Source organism: Polypterus senegalus, chromosome 8 (genome assembly GCF_016835505.1).
Source record: "Polypterus senegalus isolate Bchr_013 chromosome 8, ASM1683550v1, whole genome shotgun sequence".
Classification (NCBI taxonomy): domain Eukaryota; kingdom Metazoa; phylum Chordata; class Cladistia; order Polypteriformes; family Polypteridae; genus Polypterus; species Polypterus senegalus.
The window spans coordinates 181,451,296-181,478,458 of record NC_053161.1 but is presented as its reverse complement, the minus strand read 5'-3'; the positions used below and the strand labels follow the sequence as shown (position 1 = coordinate 181,478,458).

General features: G+C 39.1%; 1 protein-coding gene and 1 long non-coding RNA gene across 2 annotated transcripts; both read left to right on the top strand.

Annotated features, from left to right (window-relative positions):
• The first annotated feature begins 360 nt into the window (after positions 1–360).
• LOC120533575 lies at positions 361–2,810 on the top strand. The gene is made up of 5 exons (XR_005634548.1): positions 361–1,258; positions 1,699–1,836; positions 1,945–2,145; positions 2,240–2,300; positions 2,642–2,810. It is a non-coding gene; the product is annotated as an uncharacterized LOC120533575 (long non-coding RNA).
• Positions 2,811–4,445: 1,635 nt separating this feature from the next.
• On the top strand, positions 4,446–15,645 carry LOC120533522 (zinc finger protein 664-like). The gene is made up of 3 exons (XM_039760448.1): positions 4,446–4,596; positions 7,657–7,980; positions 14,080–15,645. The coding sequence occupies exons 2-3, from the start codon at positions 7,668–7,670 to the stop codon at positions 15,066–15,068; spliced, it is 1,302 nt and encodes a 433-aa protein (XP_039616382.1). The 5' UTR covers positions 4,446–4,596; positions 7,657–7,667; the 3' UTR covers positions 15,069–15,645.
• Positions 15,646–27,163: the final 11,518 nt, after the last annotated feature.

Below are 27,163 nucleotides of genomic sequence, written 5' to 3'. Positions count from 1 at the left end.
AGTCAACATTAATTAACATAGAATAAGAGTAAGGTCCGATGGCCAGGGTGGACAGAAAAAACAAAAAAAACAACTCCAAAGGCTGGAGAAAAAAATAAAAACTGTAGGGGTTCCAGACCAAGAGACCGCCCAGTCCCCTCTGGGTAATCTACCTAACATAAGTCAAACAGTCCTCTTTGTATTTAGGGTTTTCATGGAAGGACCTGATGATGTTGGTCACTTTTGGCTTTCAGTCCATCAATGTTGGTGCATCATGATGCTTTGAGTACGTGGTGGTGGCGCAGGCCGCCACCACAAAGAAACCGGCAAAAGAAACAGAAGAGAGAATATCTGCTGACAATTGGATATTAATGAAAAATAAGGTAAATTGCATACAACCATTTGTTAAACTTGTAATTTCACTTGTAGTTTTGGACTTTTTTTTTTCCTTCCTCCTTTTCATAGGACATCCCAAAGCAGCCTACTAGTTCAGTAGACTGTGGAATTTACATGTTGATGGTATTTAATTATTAATTATAGGTTTTATGTAACCTTTCATTTGTGTTTAGATTGTGTGTTATTTCAGTTCTTTTTCTCGTGTCCTCTGTTAGTATGCACTTTATCTATCTGACCATGGAGGAACCCTTTGATTTTACTGCTGTAAGTCCTTTAAAGATGCTGATATATACATTTCTTTCTTCATATGTGGCATACTTTTAACCGTGGCATTCACTGATATATCCTTTTTATCTTAGGATGCCATGCCTGCTATTAGAAAGTGGTGGTGTTTGGTTGTTCTGGAGAACAGCTCGTATGGGTGGTACAGTAAATATTTAGTGTTTCCTTTTTGTTTTGTTAACAATTTATCCCATAATTTTATGTGGCCATGTCCTATGGTCTGGTTTAGTGGGTGCCAGATGACCTGTGCCTTCTTAGAATAATTTACAGATATTGGTACTTGTTCTGAGTGTGGGTACCCTGCTTTTGGAGATGCTCCTTTTTGGGATGCTTGGACAATCAAAGGTGACACCTCACATCCTACCAGGGAAAAACAGTTTAAATAAGCTTGGAATTTCAATTTTTTAATGTCTAAATGAGGTCATATAGTGTTACTTTAAATACACCAGTGTGTGTTTTGGTATATACAGGTAAACTTTTACTGGCACTCTTTTCTCTGTTAAATGAATAACATCAATATTTTAATGTCTAAAAGTCAGGACCAAGAAGATCATGGCAGCAGTGAACTTGTTGAGGAATATACAGATACAGCCACATCAAGGTATTAATGTAGAACTTAGTCTACCACTGTGGTTTGATACTTGGTTCAACTTGAATAAAAACCTTAAAATTGAACATGGTATGAAGGATTGTCATAAGCTTTGGGATTCGTTGTCATATGGGGAGTGTTAGATTTGTTATTTTGATGATTAGAATAAAAATATCTTCAAAGCTTTTCTGTGACTTGCATATTATTTTAGCCAGTGTCCGGACTGGAGCAATCATAATACTCTGAAGTAATGGATGTATTCAGAAAAGCTATTGAGATCACATCCAACAGGAGATTTTGTAGTGATCCACAAAGTAATCCTCACAGTTTCAACTGTCTTCCAATGTGTCCACTTTTCCGAGGAAACACAAATGTTCAGTCCAAAACCAGACAGCTTGCATAAGACAAATACTCCATGTGACAGTCTGATGTATTTATTTGTGTGTCCACAGTGTACAAGAGCAGGCTGGCTGTGTGGCTTGGCTCAGGTTTTTGCAGCTGCAGAGATCAGCAGGGCCTACAGGAGGACTCCACATGAAAAACTGTTAGAGTTCATAATAAAGGACGATGGAGCAGATGATCACTTGCTGGTAACTTAGTTCAGATGACAAATAAAACTTTGGTATTGTAATCTATCTGGCAGCAAAGAGCTCAGATGACTTTATAGTGCCAAACACTTGTATTTTCTTGTCCAACAGGCTGTTGTATCTCGTAAGGTATCGTCCAAATGGTTAAAAAATTATGAAAATCCTAAAGGTCACCAGGTAATGACTTATATAGAAGATGATGAGCTGATAGATGGCCTCTACAACTTCTTGGATGAAGTGCTGTCACGAGCTGTAGGCCCTTTTGAGAGGATTGACAGAGTTCACATCATTCTGGATGTGCTGATGCCAGAGGTTAATTAGCCTTCAGTAAATCTCTAATGAGTACAGCAAGTGTGTCTATGAGTAACATCCTCTCTTTTTCTGTGTTTTTATTAACATTATACAGACAGTTGAGAGTATTTCTCTGCCAGAGGCTGAAAATCTGTTCATGGATGGACCAGCATACAGTGAGTGATACGTCATTTGGAAAATAAACAGTCCTTTCTTTTTCTTTTCACCGCCACTATTCTGTTAAACAGAATACCCTATAGTTGTTATGAATTTAGACAAGGATATAAACTAAATATATATAAATGTGAATATATATGTTTAAAGTGACATTTAAACTATACATTAGTACATTTTTAGTATTGGTAAAATTACATTTAGAAGTATGCCATATGTAGCATTTATTCTAAACTTTACAAGGTCAAGAACTGTGGTTTCAAATGACAAATGCACAAGTGTTTCTGGTTGGTATGATTAGAATTTGTTCATTTGTGTGGTTGGTTTTGTTTTGTTGTTTTAGTGAGAGGGAAGAGTTTGCCATACTTGTTTTACAACAGTTGGGAGCACAAAGAAAGCACCACTGATGCATTTAAACTCAGGATTACATCTCAACCCGACTCAAATAAATGTGTCTCTTTCTTTACTTCTCTTTTGCCTTTTTTATTTGTGTGTTAAAATGACTGTGCATAATAGAGTTTTATATATTTAATGTAACTATTGATGTAAATAATAAAGGACACTTTCTGTTATTGTTAAAGATTGTTGATTAAGTTCTGTATATTTGAAATTGTGTTTCTGTTTTTAGACAATTGATGTCATCTGGATTTTTTCTTTAATTGTTATAACTGCTTTGTACAGTTTTTATGCATTTTACATTGTTGTTTTATTTATATATAATATATAGAAGCGGGCATGCTGTAGTTTTAATACTTCAGTATATTCCTTGATCAGTCTGTTTGTTATATTTAATCTTTGTGCATTCTTTCTTTCAATTCAACTGACCAATCATTATTGATAATTGTAAATATTTCTTGCAATTGTTGCACAATTTATATTGAATAATTATTAATAAAATCTTGTTTTTGGTAGTGATAATACTGAGTGTTCTGTTTAAGTGGTGCTGGTCCCAATCACCTTGCGTATTAACACTGTTAGAACTGATAGATATGACCAGAGCCTCCACTTGTATCCACATGGTTACAAATGGTGTGCACTTTGCTAGTACCTGTAAATCCCACAAGCTTGGAAACTGAGCATCCTGATCAAGGCTTTGCTGTTCACTTACAAACATACTCTAGAATAATATGGTTCTTACTTATCTTTTATTAGGAGTCACATTTTCAATAACACTTGCATTTTTTAACTTAAAATACAGGTTTTACATATGGGAACAAAATTAAAAGAAAAGGATTGTATACACCTGATAAATAGTCAAAACTTTTGAAGATCAGTATTCTAAAACCATGACTCACAGCTAAGACCTTGTTGTTCTAAGGTATTGACATTATAGCTGGATTATGTTGATTTCCCCTTGGGATTAATAAATTATCTATCTATCTATCTATCTATCTATATCTATATATGTCATGTGCAACAATGAGACGACCCCCAAAACAGGAATGAATGGTTTAACAGGTGGAGGGAGGCCACTGACATTTTTCCCTCCTCATCTGTTTTGTCACTCATATTGCATTTTGCTATTGTCAGTGTCGCTACTGATGGCTTCAGGCCATACCTGGACCATACAGAGCTGGCTTAGGTAGTCCAACTTCTCCAGGATGGCACATTAGCACGTGCCATTGCCAGAAGGTTTGCCATGTCTCCCAGCACAGTCTTAAGGGCATGTGTGTGTGTGTATATATAATATATATACCCACGTACGCAGACACAGACAGTATCTGCCAAATAATACAAAAAGTGCACAGCATGTGTTTCGCCCTAATTGGGACTTATCAGGTGTGCACACCTAAGCTTCCTCTTACGGCGATCGAACATTGGACATCAACGTTACGCCACAAAAGCTGCTTCGTTTATTTTGCAGGATGAATATGTTCATTATGGTCAACTAATGTGGAACTAAAATGAATATATCGTAATGTCAGGTTGTACTGCATGCACAGTTCCGATCTGGCCGTGCCTTTAAGTGGATTATTTTTGTTTTTAATGTTTTTTTCATTAAGCGTATGCGGTGTGTGTCACTACATGGTTCCCGTTGCCGGCCCGAGCTGCTTGCGCGTGCGTATTGAAAGGCCACGTCATCACACACTTTACGGTGCTGCCCAATCTAACGCATGCGTGAATGCTTGAAGGCGGTCTCCGCCGACTGTGGAGGTCACGTGTTTCCGCTTACTGTGGAGCTTCACAGCGGCTGCAGCAGAGTCTCCCTTTGTAAAACACTACAGGCGCAGGACTGTTGTTATTTGAGGCAGAAGTGTGATCGAGTTCAGAAAGAATCTCATCGGCCAGAGGCAGACAGTAAGTACTTTGGAGATGCGCTTTATGGACGTGTGAGTTTTCATTCGCTCCATTAGAATCACCGCGCGCGGCGAGTTCGTGTTCGTTAGCTCCCCGCTGAACTTTGCACGAGTGAATCCTCCTGTGGCCACCCGCGTGCCATTGCTGTTCATTCGTATCAGCGGTTCACTTCACGTGGCTGAGTCCCAAATGTTAGTTCGTAGCTCCCAGTAACACCGCTGGCGCCTGTTCATTCCCCTCCGAGTGTTCTTTTGTCGTTTCCTTTGCGAATCGCCGACATCGAGCAGACGGCCATTCCATACGTAAGACGCTTTGATTTCTGCCTTTGTTTCTCTTTTGTCACTCCGCGGCGCTCAGTTATGACAGTTGCGGGGTTGGTGGCCGGCCGGCCTGCCACTGAAAGAGCGGTGAGGAGTCTCTCGGGCAACTTTGTGTTACTGCCTTGCAGTTCTGTCAGAATGAATTTGAATCTCGGCCTGTTTTTTAAGTCTCAATGAGGTTTCCATCTCTGCTCTTTTATTCTCATTTTCTCCACTTCTCTAAAGATGCTCAGGTTTAGTGGCCTAGCAAATCTAACTTGTCTCGTGGTTGTGGACTTGAATGTGAGTGTACCCTATGGTGGTCTGTAGCTGGCTCCTGCCCTGTACAGGTACCCCCAATAAACTGTTTGTTTTGCACTGGACCACGGTGGTGAGGTGGGCTGTGTGGGTCACCTTTTTTTACCACTCTTAGGTGAACTGTCAGGACTTGCATCTGTCTTCTGGCTAAGACCCAATTTCATTTAATTAGACTATTCATGAAGGTCAATAATGAACTGCTTTTATTCAGCTGCCCCAACCCCCTTTAGGGTTACCCATAGCAAACTGGTCCATCAGAAGCACAAATGGAGCGTTAACAGAGACTGAGGCACACAAGGCCTCCACAATGCCAATCTCACAATACTGGGAGGTGCTTCTATTTAATACTTTAGTAATTAACACATTAATAAACTATTTGTGATGTGTGCAGAGTGTACTTAAACAAGATGAAGCTGATAAACTTGTTTCAAAGTTGTTGATAATGACAGTAGTTTTGAAGAATATGTGTGTCTTGGATCATGTCAGATTTGCCAACCACAGTCGCTGATCTCATCACCTAATCATGTTAATTTAAACGACCATTCAGCAGAGTCTTGCTTAGCCCTGTTTCTAACAACAAATAGCAGGCTGCTGGTGACATCTGTGGTGTACAAACGGTTAATAGCTGTAGCTCTTCAGCAGCAATTTCACCCTTTGTTTGATTTTATTTTTTTCTTCTTTTGTTTTGCTATCTGAAACACAAAATAACAGAAAGAGGAGCATCTCTTATTTTTGTTAGGTTCAATACCTACAGTTTCTTACTCCTCTTCACTTAACTCTTGCCTTCTACTTCAGGGAAACATTCACTGGTTGTCTGCTGTCCTGCGCACACAGTCTGCCCCTAAGACTAAAAACAAAATCAAACCTGTTTAAATTTGTCTTAGCGGGTCCCAGGCTAGTTAAAGTCAGACATTGGGTGTCTCACATTAGGCAGCCATCTTTACAGGGACACACCGCCAACTGCCTCCATCTCGCTAAGATTATGTAAGGTTGGGGTAATGTCACATTAGACAAGTTGACCAGTGATTTTAAGTTCCTCCTTCATATGCCCCTGTTTCTTAAGATAATCCTGAGGCCTAACTTGTATAAACCTTCCTTAACATTAATTATTAACAAAATTCCGGGACCCTAATGGTATGAATGTTCAATCAAAGTAGTGAATACTGTTGACACACAACTGTGCAAGATGGCCTCCTCCTTCTTCTAAGCAGATAAGAGCCGAGGGTGTGGTGACTCCTGGCTGGGCGTTTCTTTCCATTGTAGATCAAGAAGAGGAGATAGTTAGCAGCAGCACTCCCTCTCATCCTGGGGTGTATTTCTCATCTAAACAAATCTCTGCAGGTGATCCCTAGTCACTCGTGTGTGACGACAGGTCATTTTCTAATTCTGGATTTATACACAAGCACAAACAATAACAAGGTGTCATTACTTTTGTAGAAAACATCTAAAGCAGTTAAATAAATACTGCTTAACAGGAGTTCTGAAATAAAGGATAAATGTTGAACTGACAAGTTTGATTTCACACTGGAAGCTTCAAAGTTGGTAAAAAGAAGGGGCAGATTTAGAAAATTAAAGCAAGACAAGCTTGTGTGATTTCATTGTTTGATTTAGTTTGACTATTCTGTTAAATATTGCTCTTTAGTAATATTTTTTAACCAGCTAATGATGCAAATTTAAATCTTGCAATAGCAAGTGTTGCAATTCATACAGAATAGGTCTGTGATTAATTGAACTTTAAAACCATGTTGTTACAAAAACATCTTGGAGTTTTTATTTAAATGAAAGTATCCTGAATAATCCTGGAATTCAGTAATTCAACAGTATAATAATGTTTTGAATTTTAATTTTTAGTATGGATTTTAAGCAGTGTTTTTCAACTACTGGCTGAGAATGATTAGAAATGTGCACATGCTAAGATAAATCAGACAGTTCATGATATATCATTCTTTATAAACTCTGTGCTGAAACTCCCACCAAGACTGTAAACCCTACCTTGTGCTGTTGCACTGGCGGATCTCCATCCCTGCCCCACATTACATTTCAAGGCTTGCATTTTATTTTGAGATTTCTGAATACCAGTACTTCTTTAATGGGGGTGAATAGGATTTCTGTGTTTGCTGTGGTATCAAAGGGTATCCAGCATTGTACAATTGTGTTGTATTAGTATGACATACAAAAGTTCTAATATCATAACATCCCAAATTTGAACAGATGGTGCAGAGTCATAATGGTGTGTCGTAAAGGCGTGAAACACTCCCTGAGACTGTTTGTTTCATATCTGGTCACCTGGTATGAAGATTGATTACTTACTCTGCCCATGTGGTCTCGGTGAATAACTTGACTTGGCTTCTTTCTTAACTGACGAGGACATAGAAAAATGGAATTTAAATGTGTTACATTTGTATTGCACTTCTGAATTAATTAAACCCTGTGTTCTGTACAGAGATAAAGAAGATGCCAAAAATGTATCCAGCTGGCCAGAAGAGTTTACAGAAAGAATGTCAACGTGAAGAGGATGTCTCTGAAAAGAGGAACAAAAGAAAGGGTAGGACTAACATTCAGAGACCCCGCAAAATTATAAACCGTATCAAGCTGAAAGAACGTAATCCTCAATATATGGGCCCAGATGAAGACTTAAACAGATTGGGCTCCAGTTTGGGCAGACGCTGCTCCTTGAAGGACAGTAATGCCCACAAGCCGTCAGAATCCTCGAAGACTAACACAGTGAGGCCCAAGAAGAAATTGTGTCCAAATCAAACTGGAGGAGGTATGTGCTAAAAATAAAATAAGGCAGTTATGATTTACCAGAAGGGTGCTTTCTTGCATTTTCACACTGCTTAGAAACAAAGGCTTTTTAAAAAATACGGGTTTCATTTTTAAAGTATAAGGAACAGAAACAATTAATCCTGTGGATTGGAACAAGGAGGCATGGCTGAGTTGTTCTTGCAGTTTTTTCAGTTCACAATTTCCTTGGTTTGGTTTGTATATTGTTTTAATAATAATTACTAGTTTAATGTCTTTATTATGAAGAAAACCTTGTCATCGATTTTGTACAAGTTTAAGAGAAGTCAAAGAAAAGTCAAATCTTTTTGTTTTTAGCTTTCTTTGAAGAAACCCATTCAAACAATAATGTATTGCCTTTTTACTTTCTCCATATGTAGTATTGTGGAGTAGACATGTCACCCATTTGACTGTTCAATAAATTTGCACAATTTAGACCCCTCTGAATGAAAGTCTTTCACGTCTGCCTGTGTGCAAGAATCTCTGTGCATCAGTGGAATGCAAAACCTGTGAATGGATGAACCAGTCCTGTTCACATGTATCATTATATATTCTGAAATTGCAAAGACTTTGTGAATGTAAAGAAAATCGGTTCACTGAACTTTACTGAGTTAAACAAGCAAAATTGTTAGTTAAAGCAGGATTTCATCTAAAACGTTTGAAACATTCTATGAAATTAATTTGAAAGGATTTTGATGCTTTTAGCAATTTCCTGTTTGCTGTCAATTCAGTTGTACCGTATGAAAAGGGGCTGATCTTTGTGATTTGGTGGCTTTTTATTTTTGTACAGTACTTGAAATTCTCATCCATTTTAGAGCATTAGAAAAAAATGATTCAGTTCACGTAATTGTATTTTGTAGTCCTGTTCACTGAGTGGTGGCTCTAATAAATTCACAGGTATGATCTAATGAAACATTTTACAAATGATTAATCACATAATGAGTTAAAACAGACAGGAAAATAAAGCCGTTTCAAACTGATTAACATAAATGGAACAGAACAGTATCTGTCAATGAAAATCAAATATGAAAAACACGGCCAATTATGACAAAGCTTGACGAGTGAGGATACCATGCCACCATCTTAAATAAGTAGGCAAGATGACATCACATGATGGAGCTGAGCCACGTCAGTAGCCACAAAATGTCCACAAATTATGTGATTGATGGAAGGATAAAATGACTTATCAAAATAACAAAAATACAGTGTATTTGGTGGCTAGTGTTGTAGTACAAAACATGCCCTAAACTCCGAATAGGGTGTAGGTGATATCAGACAAATAATGCAAAAACAAACTTTAACTATGGGAAGACAGTCCATTTAGTACAGCCTACATGACTGTATGCCACCCAGTAAAGGTGTTTAGTGTTAGGAATTATACTTTTTTTTTTTTTTTTTAAATAGGCAAACTGCGAAAATTCAAAACAATTGATTTAGATGAACAGTCCATCCACCAAAAAACCATGGATGAGTCCATCAGAAAACTACATGAAGTGAAGGAAAATGTCAGAATTAAAAGCATGATCTTCTCAAATAAATAATATTCTGTTGCTGTATCAGTTTAAAAAGGGTCGCTATGTAGACTGATGTCTTGGGTCTCTAGCCATACCTTTTGCTCAACTTTAACGATAGGAATAGCACACATTTCAAAACCCAATCTCGCTCCACAAAAATTGTATTAAAACCCTTGGAGGAAGGCATATCAGTAATAAAGTCCATTGTTTTTCTGCTCCCATGAACGTAATGGTATCGGAGCAGTCCAACATGTAGCTTGTATAATCCCAAACATCTTCATGCATACTTTTCCAACACAAATTTGGCTGAAGTATCTCTAAATTCTGTGGTCAGATGACACAGTTCCAATATTTGCTTTTAAATACAAGGAGGAACACGCACACACACACACAAACACACAGCCTGAAAGAAGGTATTTTGGGCAGACTCAATCTCTGTCATTATATTAGTAATTGGTAAGAATATACAGGTAAAATTCCATTACAGTGAACTCCTAGGGACCTAACAAATATTTTGTTGTAAATAAAATTTTGTTGTAATGAGATAATGTATTTGTTACTATAGTGCTTTCTTTAACTTGTGTCCAGGCATTTGCAATCATTTCCATAGCTTCTATTGTGTTAATTTTAATCAAATCCTGTCTACAAGTTATGCTGACAATAATTTTTCTCATCATTTCCTTGTAATAAAACACTTTCAGGATATGAATGATGCCCAAATCCAATGGCTGAAGCACTGCTATGCAATTGGGTGGGAGGGAGGAATTCAATGTGAACATTATCTAAATTTGGAAGCATGTTGTGGGCAACACAGTTATCAATCAGTAGCCGAATCATCCTTTTTCGTATTGTGAGGTTTCTGAACTCTTGAGACCCTCCCCACCCAACGGTAACGACATGCTGATGTGCTTCCTAAAGCGCGACTGCAGCATCTGTGGAAGATTATTTGTCTGTTGCCGGGGCAGGGCAAAAACAGGCTCATAGCGCTGCAGTGAAGAGACACGCGGTTGTGCTAGAAGTCTCTGTATTGCACCCCAAAATACGAGGCCGAGTCTCAGCACTTTAGCAATACCAGCTTTATTCAGCTTGAAACAGGAATGGCACAGTTATTTATTGTAGCGTGATCTGCCACTCTGCTATTCAAAGACACAGCAGTCAGGCAGGGTCATAGCCAGGTCAGTGACCAAGTAATCGTGTTACCTGCATTTACAATGTTCCTTGCATATCATCCATCAATATATTTTCTGTTTGCTTTGGCAGTGAGACACAGCACAGCTTTGACTTGGCTGTTGCCCCGGCAACAGATAAAGTCTTCCATAAACACAGAGTTTGGAGTTCGGGACACTCTTCGGCATGCTGTCTAGTTGGGGGAGGGCCCAAGAGAGTTTACAAACCTCACATTTTCTTGAATGATTGCCGCATTAATAGGAATGTTTCTTGAACGAGCATCACTGAACCACATGAAAACGGCTTTTTCGACGTCTTCAAATGCAGCAGTTCACATACATTGGCAACCTGAGATTTTTCTTTTTTTGCTCCATCTTTCAAGAAAGTTAACAGTGTTGATGGCGAAATTTCAAATTCACTGGTAACGCAGTTCACTGGCCTAATCTGCAAAACCCAATAAAGAAGTTAGCTAATATCGACATGCTAGAAGAACAGAGATACAGTGTAAAACCGCACCCAGTTGGGTGTGTCTTGTCCTGAAGGCCTCCAACCTTTCTTGAGCCCATAAAATTGCACTGTATATGCCTGCCTCCAATCAGCAATCAGTACAAATGAGTCATTAAATGTGAGAGGTCTTCCAATATCATAATTCATAAATATTCTGAATAGTTCTTCAAATGCTTCTTTTTTCCAGAACATCAAAGGGACAACCCTACCTCGTTTTTGTTATAGGAAAGGGGCAAGTATGTAACTTTTAAACAAATAAACATACCCCACTTCAAACTCTATTCTATAGATAACCTGCAGCAAAATGGCCTTTTTTGTGTTTAGCAAGATGAAATACCCAATTTATGACAAAGGACTGTGTTAAGATAGAAGAAATGTGATTTTAAAAAAAGTTTATTTTTTGGATGAAAAACAAGAAGGCAGATATTTAGCATCAATAATTTTAAGTTAGAGAGACTTGAATGTCTGACATTAACTGGGGAACCTGTCTGGTTTGTATAGCAACATAAAGAACAACTTGTTGACTCTTGAATTTAAATGTGTGCAAGAGATGCCATCCTTCTTTGTAATAAAAAGAGGATGGGATAGTTGATTTCAAATGGAAGAAATTCTCCGCCTTCCTGCAACTACATACTCCTTAGCTTGGTGTGTCTGTGATGTGGGAAATTATTTAGTGTAGCAGTTTTAAAATATGGAAGAATTAGTAACTGTGCTAGATTGTGGTCTTCAAAATATTGACGCTGAAGCATATATTTTGAAGTACTAGCATTTGATGTCTGATATATAATGGCATGTCCTTCTGCAATAAATCTGAAAATCAAAAAAAAACATTGGGCAGAGTTCTTGTATTAGCAGTGCTCATTTCACGATGCTTAATCAGTCTCTTTTCCAGGAAAACTCTAGAATTTTGACTGGGCAAAGTAAAAGGAGTAAAGGGTACTTTAATATTTCAGGCCTCCCAGTGTGTGTATAAATCTATTTCTTCTACTTGTTCCTGTAACTGTAAAACTAATAGTTGTAACTTCACTAAAGATCTAATGTCTCTGATGAACCATGGTATTTTGTACACCGCTTCTTCTTTCAGCTGCTCCCGTTAGGGGTTGCCACAGCGGATAATCTTCTTCCATATCTTTCTGTCCTCTGTAACTTGTTCTGTTACACCCATCACCTGCATGTTCTCTCTCACCACATCCATAAACCTTCTCTTAGGCCTTCATCTTTTGCTTTTTCCTGGCAGCTCTATCCTTCGCATCTTTCTACCAATATACTCCGCATCTGACCTCTGCACATGATCAAACCAACACAATTTCGCCTCTCTGACCTTGTCTCCCAACCGTCCATCTTGAGCTGACCCTCTAATGCCCTCATTTCTAATCCTGTACATCCTCGTTACCCCCAATGCAAATCTTACCATCTTTAACTCTACTACCTCCAGCTCTGTCTCCTGCTTTCTGAGGTCTGCGGTAGGAGTGACAGATGCATTCAACGTAAAGGTGGGATTGCATCAGGGATCAGCTCTGAGCCCTTTGTTTGCTATGGTGATGGACAGGTTGACAGATGAGATTAGACAGGATTCCCTGTGGATTATGATGTTTGCTGATGACATTGTGATCTGTAGGGATAGCAGGGAGCAGTTTGAGGAGGCCCTGGAGAGGTGAAGATGTGCTTTAGAGAGGAGAGGAGTGAAGGTCAGTAGGAACAAGACAGAATACATGTGTGTAAATGAGAGGGAGGTCAGTGGAATGGTGAGGATGCAGGGAGTAGAGCTGGCAAAGGTGGATGAGTTTAAATACTTTGGATCAACAGTACAGAGTAATGAAGATTGTGGATGAGAGGTGGAGAATGCTGGCAGGGTGGAATTAGTGGAGAAGAGTGTCGGGAGTAATTTGTGACAGATGGGTTTCAGCAAGAGTGAAAGGGAAGGTCTACAGGACGGTAGTGAAACCAGCTATGTTATATGGATTGGACACCGTGGCACTGACCAGAAAGCAGGAGACAGAGCTGGAGGTAGCAGAGTTAAAGACACTAACATTTACACTGGGTGTGACGAGGATGGATAGGATTAGAAATAAGTACATTAGAGGGTCCGATCAAGTTGGACGGTTGGGAGACAAAGAGAGGCGAGATTGTGCTGGTTTGGACATGTGCAGAGGAGAGATGCTGGGTATATTGGGAGAAGGATGCTAAGGATAGAGCTGTCAGAGAAGAGGAAAAGAGGAAGGCCTAAGAGAAGGTTTATGGATGTGGTGAGAGAGGACATGCAGGTGATGGGTCTAACAGAACAAGATGCACAGGACAGAAAGATATGGATGAAGATGATCTGCTGTGGCAACCCCAAACAGGAACAGCTGAAAGAAGTATGTAAATATACTATGTGGCTTACTGTCTAATAATTTTGATCGCCCAGGGCGGGAGTTCACACTTATTCCAATAAATTATTTCCTCAAATAGCACAGTTATACAAACAAAGGGACCATAACTGATGTAATAAGTCCTTGGCAATGTCAATGTCACTGTGCATGTAGATGTACTGGCTTTATCATTCTTGACAATTCTATATGGGGTCTTCTCTAAATGGTCAGCAGGTCATGTTGGTCACCCTTGCTGCCCCAGTTGCTCTTTCTTTTTCAAGCCATCACCAAGCCATTAATGATAGTTACTCATGGCTTGTTCCTCGTCCATGGTAACTGCATCCTAATATGGCTTCATATGTTTGTTAATTCAGTCTGCAAATGTTGGGATTGTTTAACTCCATTAAGTGTTAACTCCATTAGCATGCTTTTGTAATGTGGGTTGCAAAAGGCATATACTGTTAAACATTGAATATTTTCCTGTAGTGCTATTTTATTTGAAATATTTGTCATTTAAAACTTGAACTCTTATTTTTAATTCTGTAGATTTTCAAGAGAGTCAGGGTCATCCACAAATTAAACAACCTGATAAGAATGGGAAGAAACTGGCATCTGCAACAAAGAACTTGGTAACGGCCTCTCAGCACCCAAGATTTCAGCCTATTGTGAAGCTAACAAGGATCGATGCCATCAAATCTCAAGGAGTGTATAATCTAAATCCAGTCCGCCAACAGTGTGTGGGAACATTTAAATACAAATTGAATTCTAAAGATAATGAAAGGATTCATGGAAGTAAGAAACCGTATAACTGTCCTGAGGGTGGGAAACAATTCTCAGATAGTCACATGCCTAAGAAAAGAAGAGGAGATAATACAGGGAATGAGCCATACCACCGTTCTAAATGTGTTAAGAACTTTTCAAAACACAGCCATACCACAACTCCCATTGTAGAGAAACCATATTTGTCTAAATGTGGCAAACGATTCTCACAAGTGAGCCACCTTCAGACACACATGATTGGTCATGGAGGACCGGGTTTATGTCGTTGTTCAACATGTGGCAAACATTTCTTTAACAAGAGCAATCTTCGCAGACACGAAAGAATTCACACTGGAGAGAAACCATATTGTTGTTCTGAATGTGGCAAACGGTTCTCACAATCAAACCATCTTCAGGATCACATGAGACTGCACACAGGAGAACTGCCATTTTCCTGTTCTGAATGTGGCAAACGGTTCTCACAATCAAGCCATCTTCAGACACACATGAGAGTGCACACAGGAGAACAGCCATTTTCCTGTTCTGAATGTGGCAAACGATTTTCAAGTAGAAGTAGTCATCTGAAGCATTTAAGAGTTCACACTGGTGAGAAGCCCTATTGCTGTCCTGAATGTGGCAAAAGATTTTCCGACACAAGCAGCTTTTTGCGTCATGCAGGAGTCCACAATAAAGACCATCCTTATTCCTGTTCTGAATGTGGCAAGAAATTCTCACAAAGAGGCAGTCTTCGTAGACATGTAAGAACACACGTTTGATAGAGGCCATACTCGTTTCCTGATTGTGACAGGCTATTCACCGATAACAGCAGCCTTCATAGACACAAAAGAATTCATTCTGGATTAAGGCCATATTGTTGCTCTGAATATATATAGCAAGTGATTTATACAACCCTGCAGCCTTCAGCGACACGTAAGAACTCAGACAGGAGAAAAGCCATACCATTGCTCTAAGTGTGGAAAAACATTCATACAGAAAACTCCTCTTCAGGGACACATGAAAATTCATGCTAAAAAGGCAAACACCAAAGAGACTGTAAATATCAAAAAGAAAAATCAGAAATAATTCAGTCAGGTGTGGAAAGAAAATTGGATTTGCTCTGGTAGTTGGTTACACAAAATGCATTTGAAAAAAATTGGCAGACTCATTTAGGCAACCCTGCTTATTAATTTACTGTAAGTGGCTTTTGCACAAATGACTATTGCACATTGTACACAGGTCTACTTTAAAAGTTATGTTATTTATCTTATGTTATACTTCTATGCTTTTTTATATTTTATTGTACAACGAAATTGAGAGAGAAACAGTATTTTTATTCTCCTGTATGTTCTGCACATCTAGTGAATTGACAGTAAAAGGCTATTTGATTTGATTTCAGTATTTCCATTGTCTTTTCTCCAGAGTCCATATTGGTGTTCAAACTACTCTCTGGTGTGGCTGCTGCTCTTTCTATCTGAAGAGTTGTGTCAGCTGGGGTTCGATCAGCCCAGTAATGTCTAGCGGTCCCTCACAACAGGAGTGTATGAATATACCGACGCATGTTTAGCATACAGCTGATGACGTGTTCATCTAATATAAATAAGGCCATATATGGACATCCTGTATTAAGTTACACAGAGAGATACCTGATACTTCAAGTCCGGAATGACCTTGAGGGGCTGCATACTTGAATGAACTCATCCTACTTACAGCAGTCAGACAAAAATGAATATAACTGAAAAAGATAATAGAAAAAAAAAAAAAAGTTCTCCACTACGGCAGCCACTACCCACTGTGACAACTTCATTTCTATTCTCATTTTAGGAATGTGTTATAGACCACCCAATTCAGACAGTAATTTCAGCACACATCTTTTTAGTAATATCAAAAAGGCAAGTTTACAGGGGGATATTATAGTCATGGGGGACTTTAATTTTATCCAAAAATTAACTGGGATAACCTTGCAGATGGAGGAGCACAAGAGCAGAAGTTTTTAGAAGTAATCAGCGACTGTTTTTTAACACAGCATGTTAAAGCACCATCACGGGGTGAAGCCTGTCTGTATTTAGTATTCTGTAATAATCAGGATAGAATTGAGGGTGGAGAGGTGATTGAACCACTAGGGTCAAGTGACCATAATATAATACAATTCTCAGTATTTTGTAAGAGTACAGATGCAAAGACTAAAATTGTTAAGTTGAACTTTGGTAGGGCTAATTTTGAGCAGATGTGACAAAGTCTAAGTAGGATAGACTGGGATAAGCTTTTAAATGTGGAGACAGTCGAGGAGCAATGGAACAGGTTTAAAAATGTAATGTAGGACAGATACAGACCTAAATATGGAATTAATAGGAAACTTAAAAAAAAAAACAACATGATGGATTAATAAAGATATAAAAAAGAAGTTGCAAAGGAAAAAACTGCTTTATAAGGCATTTAAGACTAATGACTGCAAAGAGAATCATAGCGCACATGAGGGCAACCATTAAGAAGGATATCAGAGAGGCTAAAAGACAGTTGGAGAGAAATATAGCAGATAAGGTGAAAGAAGACCCCAAGAGATTCTTTCAGTATTTTAGTAGTAAAAGAACAGTTAGGGAGGAGGTCAAGTTCATCAGGAATAGTAAAGGGGAATTAAAAGATACAGACAATGAAATAGCAGATACATTTTTCTGAGGTGTTTACAAGTGAGCAAGTGGATAACCTCCCAGAGGTAAACGTGACTACTAAGGAGGTACTGAGGGATTTGGAAATTGTAGAGGGAGAAGTGCTGCTCAGATTAAATAAGATGAAATCAAACAAATCACCAGGCCCAGATAATATTTATCCTCGTGTTCTTAAGGAGGCTAGTGAGTACAGATATAAACCCTTGACACATATTTTTAGGAAGTCACTGTGCACTGGAGAGATTCCAAAGGACTGGAAAATGGCAAATATCATCCCATTATATAAAAAGGGTGACAGGGCAGATCCAAGCAACTATAGGCCAGTAAGCTTAACATGCATCACAGGAAAATTAATGGAAGGAATTATTAAGGATAAGATTGAGCAACACATGACAAGGACAGGAGTTATTCTGAACAGTCAGCATGGGTTCAGAAGGGGGAGGTCGTGTTTTACTAACATGTTGGAATTCTATGAGGAGGCAACAAAAGGATACGATCAAAGTGGAGCTTATGATATTATTTATCTGGACTTTCAGAAAGCATTTGATAAGGTGCCACATGAGAGGTTGGGCATCAAGTTAAAAGAAGTGGGAGTTCAGGGTGGGGGGTGCAGAATTGGCTCAGACACAGGAAGCAGAGGGTGATGGTGTGAGGAACCTCATCAGAACTGGCCGATGTTAAGAGTCGTGTTCCACAGGGGTCAGTGCTAGGGCCGCTGCTATTTTTAATATATATAAATGATTTAGATAGGAATATAAGTAACAAGCTGGTTAAGTTTGCAGATGATACCAAGATAGGTGGATTAGCAGATAATTTGGAATCCGTTATATCATTACAGAAGGACTTGGATAGCATACAGGCTTGGGCAGATTTGTGGCAGATGAAATTTAATGTCAGTAAATGTAAAGTATTACACATAGGAAGTAAAAATATTAGGTTTGAATACACAATGGGCGGTCGGAAAATCGAGAGTACACCTTATGAGAAGGATTTAGGAGTCATAGTGGACTCTAAGCTATCAACTTCCCAACAGTGTTCAGAAGCCATTAAGAAGGCTAACAGAATGTTAGGTTATATAGCACCTTGATGTGTGGAGTACAAGTCACAGGAGGTTCTGCTCAACCTTTATAATGCACTGGTGAGGCCTCATCTTGAGTACTGTGTGCAGTTTTGGTCTCCAGGCTACAAAAAGGACATAGCAGCACTAGAATAGGTCCAGAGAAGAGCGACTAGGCTGATTCCAGGTCTACAGGGGTTGAATTATGAGGAAAGATTAAAAGAGCTGAGCCTTTACAGTTTAAACAAAAGAAGATTAAGAGGTGACATGACTGAAGTGTTGAAAATTATGAAGGGAATTAGTACAGTGGATCGAGAGTTGTATTTTAAAATAAGTTCATCAAGAACCCGAGGCCACAGTTGGAAACTTGTTAAGGGTAAATTTCGCACAAACATTAGGAAGGTTTTCTTTACACAAAGAACAATAGACACTTGGAATAAGCTACTAAGTAGTGCGGTAGACAGTAAGACGTTAGGGACTTTCAAAACTCGACTTGATGTTTTCTTGGAGGAAACAAGTGGATAGGACTGGCGAGCTTTGTTGGACTGAATGGCCTGTTCTCGTCTAGAGTGTTCTAATGTACTCCAAAAGGATTCTAATGTACTAATGTACTCTATTCTTTCAAATGCTTCCCCTCTTTAAAGGCAACTCAGCTTGTACCCTATTAGATTTTAGTGGCCCAACATCATTTTTTGTTGAAATGCTTGAAGTTTTTTTTTTTTTTTTTTGTAAAAACATATTTAAAAAAAAGTTAAAAAAGGGTCACAGACAGGAATTGAACTTTGCACCCCTAAAGTATCAGGTCCATCTCTCATACTAATGAGCCACCAAAGCCAAACTGACCAATCAGATTGCTCAGAGGGACCACACACTCGCAGACGGACGGACAGTAGCTTTTTAATATCTTAGCTATTAGTTAAAGAAGCGACCTTGATGGATTTAATTATCTGTTCTCATTTGTTAAATGTCTTATGCTTCTGTGACTCAATCCGACGTTCCTCAGGTACCACACTCTGTGGTTTGCTGCCCTCCTCTTCATGTAGGGGTATCTCTGGGCACAAGACACTCTCGTTCACGTCAGGCCCTGGTACCACAGCCTGTTTGTGATCTTCTGCTTCATGCAGTGGGGTGTCTGGACATCACACACTGTTATGTGTTTCACATCTGGTTTTGGTCTTATTGAAGACCATGAAGATGTCGATGGTGTACCATCCTCTGGAGGAGCACAGCAGCCCACTCATCTTTCTGCAGTAAGACACTGTCCTTCACACTGTAGGGGCAGCCACTCCAAGTAATCATCCTTGTGAAGTTCACCGCCCCTCTTCATAAAGTGGTAACATCAGAGGACTGAGGTTCCCGCTGTCACACAAGAGCTCAGCATGTCACCCAGCTTCTTACCTTTGGGACGTGATGTCGTCCTCTGCTCTGTGTGACCTGTGAAGTGTCATTTTTGGTTTGCCTTTCTTTGACTACTGGACCCCAGTTATCTCAGACTGCTTCATTTTAATGGAGTCACTGTTCTGTAACATAAAGTCAGTCCTTTCCATCTCTTCACTGGTGTGTTTGAGGCAGGCAGGTCATTCTTTCAAACCTGAGCTTGGCCTCATCGTCACTGCAGTATCTTCATCAGCTCATCTTCCTCAGTCCACAAGTGAGCTGAGATCTCACAAAGCTGCCGCACAGCCTGTCCATTAAGTGCCAGGACCAGATGGACTGCTGACTCTCCAAGGACCATTGCTTTAGTTGTGTCACCACCTCAAACGTCACCTGATGAGCCTCCCATGCTGAACTACCGTTGTGCTGTGGAAGCTCAGTCTGCACCTCAACACTAATAGAGAGGACATCAAAACCTTCATTAGAAATTGGACAATTTATCTCTAATGGTGACAGAATGACATAAAAGAAAATGTGAAGGTTCACAGTGAAAGATACTTCAGGAAGGTTAAAAAATAAATTCAAACATAACAGGAATGAGGGTGACAACATTTTTATGTTTACAAAAAGTTACCCTGAAAGCCACAATTGTTCTTTACAGCTCCTCACTTGAGTACGTGTAACACAGTGAATGTGACGAGTTGATGTCCACCTCATTTATCAGCTGAGTGCCCTATGATTCTAAACTGAGCAGCTGCAGGTTCAATTCAGGGAGTTCATGGTAGGCACGGGCAGCAGGCGGGCACATCATTAGCTTAATGTTTAGATTGGCACTGCCACATTTGTCCAGATGACGAGGTGACAGAGGATGTGAGTGGGCTCAGTGTAAGAGCAGATGGTGATGGACTCGGACACACACACACACAAACATACTGATGTTCTTGTCTAAGCTAACACTAAAGCCGTCAGATTTTAATGAATTAACTTGACGACTCTACACCGTGGCATGTATGTTACACACAAAGACAAGTGTGGTGAACATCAGAATGACAACACAATCTTCATCCTCGCTATTCTTTTGTTCTACTCTTTGGAAATCTTTTCACTTTCATTTTACTTCAGGTGAACTACTTTTTAGTTTTCATTTTGGTTTGTAAAAAAAACATTGGTGGAACACTGAGATGGTAGAAGGTTCAAGAACATAAGTCAGGCTGACCCAGAACTGGTTAAAGGGCTTAAGGCCTGAACAATATGGGCAGTTTGACCTCACAGCACTATGTCTCATTAAATTCAGAGCTAAACAGGAACTCAGTGTCTTTTATGCCATCCATCCCACCCAGAGAACACACTGTGGATCAGTCTGCACACCCACATAATATCAAAAGGCGACTCAAGTAGCAAAAAAGAGGAAGTTTTGCTTACAAATAAAGGCTAAATATGAGAAAGGGGAGACAGAGACCCCAAGTAGGTAGAATCCCAAACACTTAACTCTACTCCACAGCAATAGCTCTAGTTAGCCAGGGCGCTGCTGGCCCACTTACCCACACACAGCCCCTCTCCTTCTCCACCAGCTGAGCTCCCATCCAGTCTAATCCTTGATTTCCAGCTCATCCTGGGTCTTCTCAGATGGACCTTTAAAGCTCCAGAGCAGGTGTAGAAAGTCTGGTGCCACCCATAAGTAGTCACATCTCACACACCTACCAGTCCTCAATAAAACACACTCTTCTGAAATTTGTGAGAAACGTAGCCCACCTCAACTCCAAAGTGCAAATGGCATACGGCTTTCTTAATGGAGAGTATCCACAATGGGCAGCATGGTGGCGCAGTGGTAGGGCTGCTGCCTCACAATAAGGAGATCTGGGTTTGCTTCCCATGGCCTCCCTGTGTGGAGTTTACATGTTCTCCTTGTATCTGTGTGGGTTTCCTCCCACAGTCCAAAGACATGCAGGTTAGGTGCATTGGTGATCCTAAATTGTCCCTAGTGTGTGCCCAGTGTGTGTGTATGCCCTGCAGTGGGCTGGTGCCCTGCCTGGGGTTTGTTTCCTGACTTGTGCCCTGTGCTGGCTGGGATTGGCTCCAGCAGAACCCTGTGACTCTGTGTTAGGATATAGCGGGCTGGATAATGGATGAAATATCCACAATGCACCGGGGCCAAGAACAATGAAGTCTAGCAGCTGCTTTGCTTTGTGATTTCCCCAGCTTGGACCTTACTGGAGGAAAATCTTCACTTATGTATCCACCATGTGCTCACAGTGATCTGTTATATAGCGCCTTTCATGTCTGTGTTGGACCTTCTTAACACACATATCTCATCATATTATTACATGTGTGTTATACACAAAGACAAGTGTGGTGAACATCAGCCTGACAACACCTGTCTCATTTTCCTTATTCTCTTCTTCTACTCTTCAGACGGTTTATTTAACTTTTATTTCAGTTCCGGTCGACTAAATTATAATTTTAACAAGTTTGGTTTTAGTTTCACTTGGCGTAAAGAACACTGGTGGAGATGGTGGAAGGTACAAGAATAGAAGTCATGCTGAGCTCAGATTAGTCCAACAGCATGAGGCTTGACCAATTACACGATAGTCAGCCTGACACCACAATGTCCTGCTGGTCAAAGAGCTCCGTACTTTCCCCAACTCTCCCTTCTGTTTCTTTTTCCGGTTTCTTTGTGGTGGCGGCCTGCACCACCACCACCTACTCAAAGCATCATGATGCTCCAACATTGATGGACTGAAAGCCAGAAGTCTACGTGACCATCATCATCGAGTCCTTCCATGAGAACCCTAAATACAAAGATAACTGTTTGATTTATGTTAGGTAGATTGCTCAGAGGGGAATGGGCGGTCTCCTGGTCTGGAATCCCTACAGATTTTATTTTTTTTTCTCCATCCGTCTGGAGTTTTTTTTTTTTGTTTTGTTTTTTCTGTCCACCCTGGCCATCGGACCTTATTTATTTTATGTTAATTAATGTTGACTTATTTTTATTTTTTATTGTGTCTTTTATTTTTCTATTTCTTCATTTTGTAAAGCACTTTGAGCTATTTTTTTTTGTTTGAAAATGTGCTATATAAATAAATATTGTTGTTGTTGTAGCAGGGAAGGACAAGACCAGCAGAAATTCTAAACTGTGCAGAAACTTAACGTCTCCATCTGTCCATCTGGAGACCCCACTCTGGAGCAGCCTACATAATCACAAAATGTCAAAAGGGGTCACAAGTAGCAAAAAAGATGTTCTCATTTAAGAGTTTCTCATACAGTAATGGCGGGGGTCCCCTGCACAAATTCCAAAGTGCCAATTGGTCAGGAAAGATCCTCCATAATGAACAGCCCCTCAGAGGTGACCCCCACAAGCCGATGACGCTTCTGTCCATTTCTTTAGGTCAGGTTTAAGACGCCGAGGTTGACATCACTTCTCCTGGACATCTAAGCAGGCAATGCGGTGTAGTGGTTAAGGCTTTCAGTTTCAAAACCTGAGGCTGTGGGTTCAAATGCTGATCCTGACACGGGTGACCCTGAGCAAGTCACTTCACCTGGCTGGGCTAATATTAAGAAGAAAAAAAACAAAAGAAATGCAACAATTGTATTTGGAAAAAGTCACCAGTCAAATTAAAATAAACAAATAAATTTAAACTGCATGGTTAGGGCGAAACCCTCAGGACAAACAGAAACAGCGAGGATGGACATGAACTTTATGTGACATAGACTTCATGTTCTGTACTTCAGTAAGGAGAAAATGTTCTGTCACCCTTAATTAAAACTACATTGTAAGGTTTTAATGACACAGCACCCCGACACAACGAAATGAAAACAGTGATAAATTAAGACTGCATGTGCGGGAGAAGGTGATGGGCTGCTCGATATCTGAGGTTTTGACACCGTGTCGAGCTTTCAGAGCAATGGATGTTTGAGTAGCATCCACCTACAGAGCCATAACACCATACGTCACCGCAGTTTCAGACCAGCAGTTTTAGATCCAGAAGTGACGTCTCTGTCGTTTCAGGACTGACTTCATAAAGTTACCTTTGGAAGGTTTTGGCAGGTCTTGGCAAAGCCCACAAAGTAACGTTGGGTCAAAGACCCATTTAGAAACCAAATAATACGCATCATTGTGAAGTTCAGAGGGTTTCTGCCATCACGTCGTGTCACACATCAAACTAAACAATACGGATCGTTTCTGTGAAATACACTATTAACATTTATGTTGTGTTTGGGTCTGTGGGAACCATTTGACATGTCGAGAAAATTAAAATCATGAAGATCTGTGTTAATTGAAAATAACTTTTCGTTTACATTCATGAAACGAAATATACAATATAATTATAATGTTTACACCACGTTAGAGTTTAAAAAAACGTTAATAATAAAAGTGATTACATTTTTTAAAATTTACTATGCGTGTGTGCAATATTATTCTAAACCAATTTAGAATAAACATTTAAGCCAATCTAATATTTTTAAACATGTATGTGAAGAAAACGGCAATACATATTCTACACTGAATTATGCTATATATTAATATCCTTATATAGAACTGCTCTAGTTTTTGTCACTTATTATTATCAACGATGAGCCATCAAAAGAAAAAAAAAATACTAATAAGAACACAATTTATTTATATAGCACCCTGCCCAAAATTCAAAAAGAACAACAGGACCGATATAATATTGGCTACAAATAATATCTTCACTAAATAAAGATAAATTATATTATATATATTATATTATATGCAGATGATATGGTACTGTATATTTCGGACCCAGAAAATTCTGTGCCTGTTGTCTTAGCAGCACTCACAGAATTTCAAAAGCTCTCTGGTCTCAGAATTAATCTGAATAAAAGTGTACTCTTTCCGGTGAATTCAAGCATATAATATTAGATTAGACACCCTACCTTTTATCATTGCAGAACAGTTTAAATACCTCGGGTAAACATCACAAGTAAACATAAAGCTCTTTATCAACAAAATTTCACCGTCTGTATGGAAAAAATTAAACAAGACTTGCATAGATGGTCAACCCTTCATCTCACACTAGCTGGAAGAATTAACACTGTTAAGATGAATATTCTTCCTAAGCTCCTTTTTTTATTTCAAAACATCCCAATATACATTAATAAATCGTTCTTTAAGCAATTAGATTCAACAATAACCTCATTTATTTGGAACTCAAAACATCCACGCATCAAAAGAGCGACCCTACAAAGACAAAAGGCAGAAGGTGGCATGGCTCTACCTAACTTCCAGTTTTCTTACTGAGCGGCAAATATACAGTCGATAAGAACCTGGACACAAATAGAAGAACATACACAGCCTTGGACCGCAATAGAAGTAAAATCCTGCAGTACTTCTTTGTATTCCTTGCTCTGTGCTCCAATAAACACACGTTATCGGCAATACACTAATAACCCAATTGTGCTCCACTCACTTAGAATCTGGAACCAATGTAGAAAGCATTTTAAGACGGAGAAGCTTCTTTCTGTGGCACCCCTGCAAGAGAACCACCTCTTTCAACCTTCACAAACATATGCAGTTTTTAATATCTGGAAAAAAATTGGAATTAACATGCTTAGAGATCATTATATAGACAACGTCTTTGCATCCTATGAACAATTACATTCCAAATTTAACATTCCAGCTACACATTTCTTTCACTATCTTCAAATCAGGAACTTTGTTAAACAGAACCTTCCAGATTTTCCTCATCTTGCACCCTCATCCACGCTGGAAAAAATATTGCTCAATTTTAAGGAATTAGACTCCATCTCTACAATATATAAAATAATTTTACAATCCCTTCCTTTCAAAGATCCAAGAGGACACTGGGAAAAAGATCTCTCAATTAATATATCAGAAGAGGAATGGAAAGTAGCAATGCAGAGAATTCACTCGAGCTCCATATGCGCAAAGCATACAATTATACAACTCAAAATTATTTATCGAGCACATCTGTCTCGATTAAAACTCTCCAAAATGTTTCCAGGACATGATCCAACCTGCGAACGTTGCAACCAAGCCCCAGCCTCACTAGGTCACATGTTCTGGGCCTGCACCAAATTAACATTATTCTGGACAAAAATTTTAATTACCTTTCAGACAGCCTTGGACTCACAATCCCTCCTAACCCATTAACAGCTGTGTTTGGGGTTCTTCCAGAGGGTCTTAAAGTGGAGAAAGACAAACAAATTGTGATTGCATTCACTACACTGTTGGCACGCAGACTTATTCTGATAAACTGGAAGAACCCAAACTCTCCTCTTTTAAGTCAGTGGGAAACTGATGTGTTATATTATTTAAAATTGGAAAAAATCAAATACTCAGTCAGAGGATCTGTACAGACTTTTTTCAAAACTTGGCAGGATCTAATCAGTAATATTTTAAAATAAGTTTATAAAGCACAGAGAATTTATTAATTTAGGTATTTTTACAAGCCTTAAATTTTACACCATTTGGCTTGCTCTCTCTCTCAGGGGTGGGGATCGATCTGTTCTTAACATAATTCTTTTTTTTTGCAAAAACTTGATTGCTATGTATGGATTGTAATAAAATTAATAATAAAATAAATAAATAAATAAATAAAGATAAATGCAGGATATACAAAACATTCAAATAGAACAAAAGACAATAATTCAGACTAAAATACAACATATAATACTACAAAAAGTCTTGAACAAATAACATAAATTGTGATAAAAATTCAAATCCTGAGTACCTGGACAGACAGAGGGGGTAAACTGAAGGAAGGGGCAGAATGTCAGGTCTGTTTAATTTCCTCCTAAACAAATGAATGGAGTCAGCTGATGTCATTAATTTCATGAGGTCAGTCCACAGTCAGGGCGCTATATACAGCTGAAGGCCCTGCTGTCACCCACACAGTGCAGGTTAGCGGGGGGCACAGAATGAGAGGACCTTAATGGCTAGCACGGTACAACACCCGAGGACTGCAGAAATGGAGCTTATTGTATCTCAAAAGTTGTAAATCGCCTCGGAAGGAGTGAGCAGAATAAGTAAAAGGAATGTAAATGTAGTAAATAAAGGCATATATAATCAGAAACTCAAAAAAAAACCAAATACTAACAATAATTTTTATGTATCTAAATCCTAACTTCATTCAGTGAAAATTTAGCATGATCAATCTGCAACTGATAAAAAATAAAAATCAGCTAGGAGGTATCTGTTATGAATTCAGAGTTCTTATTACTTTCTTTCCCAGAGGATTTCCTGTAAATGCATCTGACACAAGATTAAACTTCCATAGCATTTTTTATTTTTTTTAATTGGAAAAACTTTTGTTCCATTGAATATATTAGTGAGATGCCTGTATCACAAATTTAAGTTTTCTAATATCTTTACTAGATTGTGTTTTGGGATCAGGGCCACCATTTTATAGCTCGGTGTACCCGGAGTTTGTGATCAGCTTTGTGAATAGTGCGACGGTGGCCATTTTATTCAACTCGATATCTAACTTAGCATATTTCTTAAGGAGTGTTATTACACAATTATTCTTGCACAACGACACTTTTATCACACAGGTTTATTTTACTTTATTTATTTGTTTGTTTGTTTCTCAGTTCATTTGACTACAAGTCTCTGACTATACATTGCTTTCTCCCTTTGGTTTTGGTTGTCCTTCTTTCCTGCCTTTGGTATTTTTTACCAGGTGAACCTTTAACGTCTGCCTATTGATCCATCAGCCTTGTTGTCTCTGCTTCATTGCGGTACAGGAACAGGAACAGCTTAATGTAAGAGTCCTATTAAAAGAAGAAATGGGGGGCG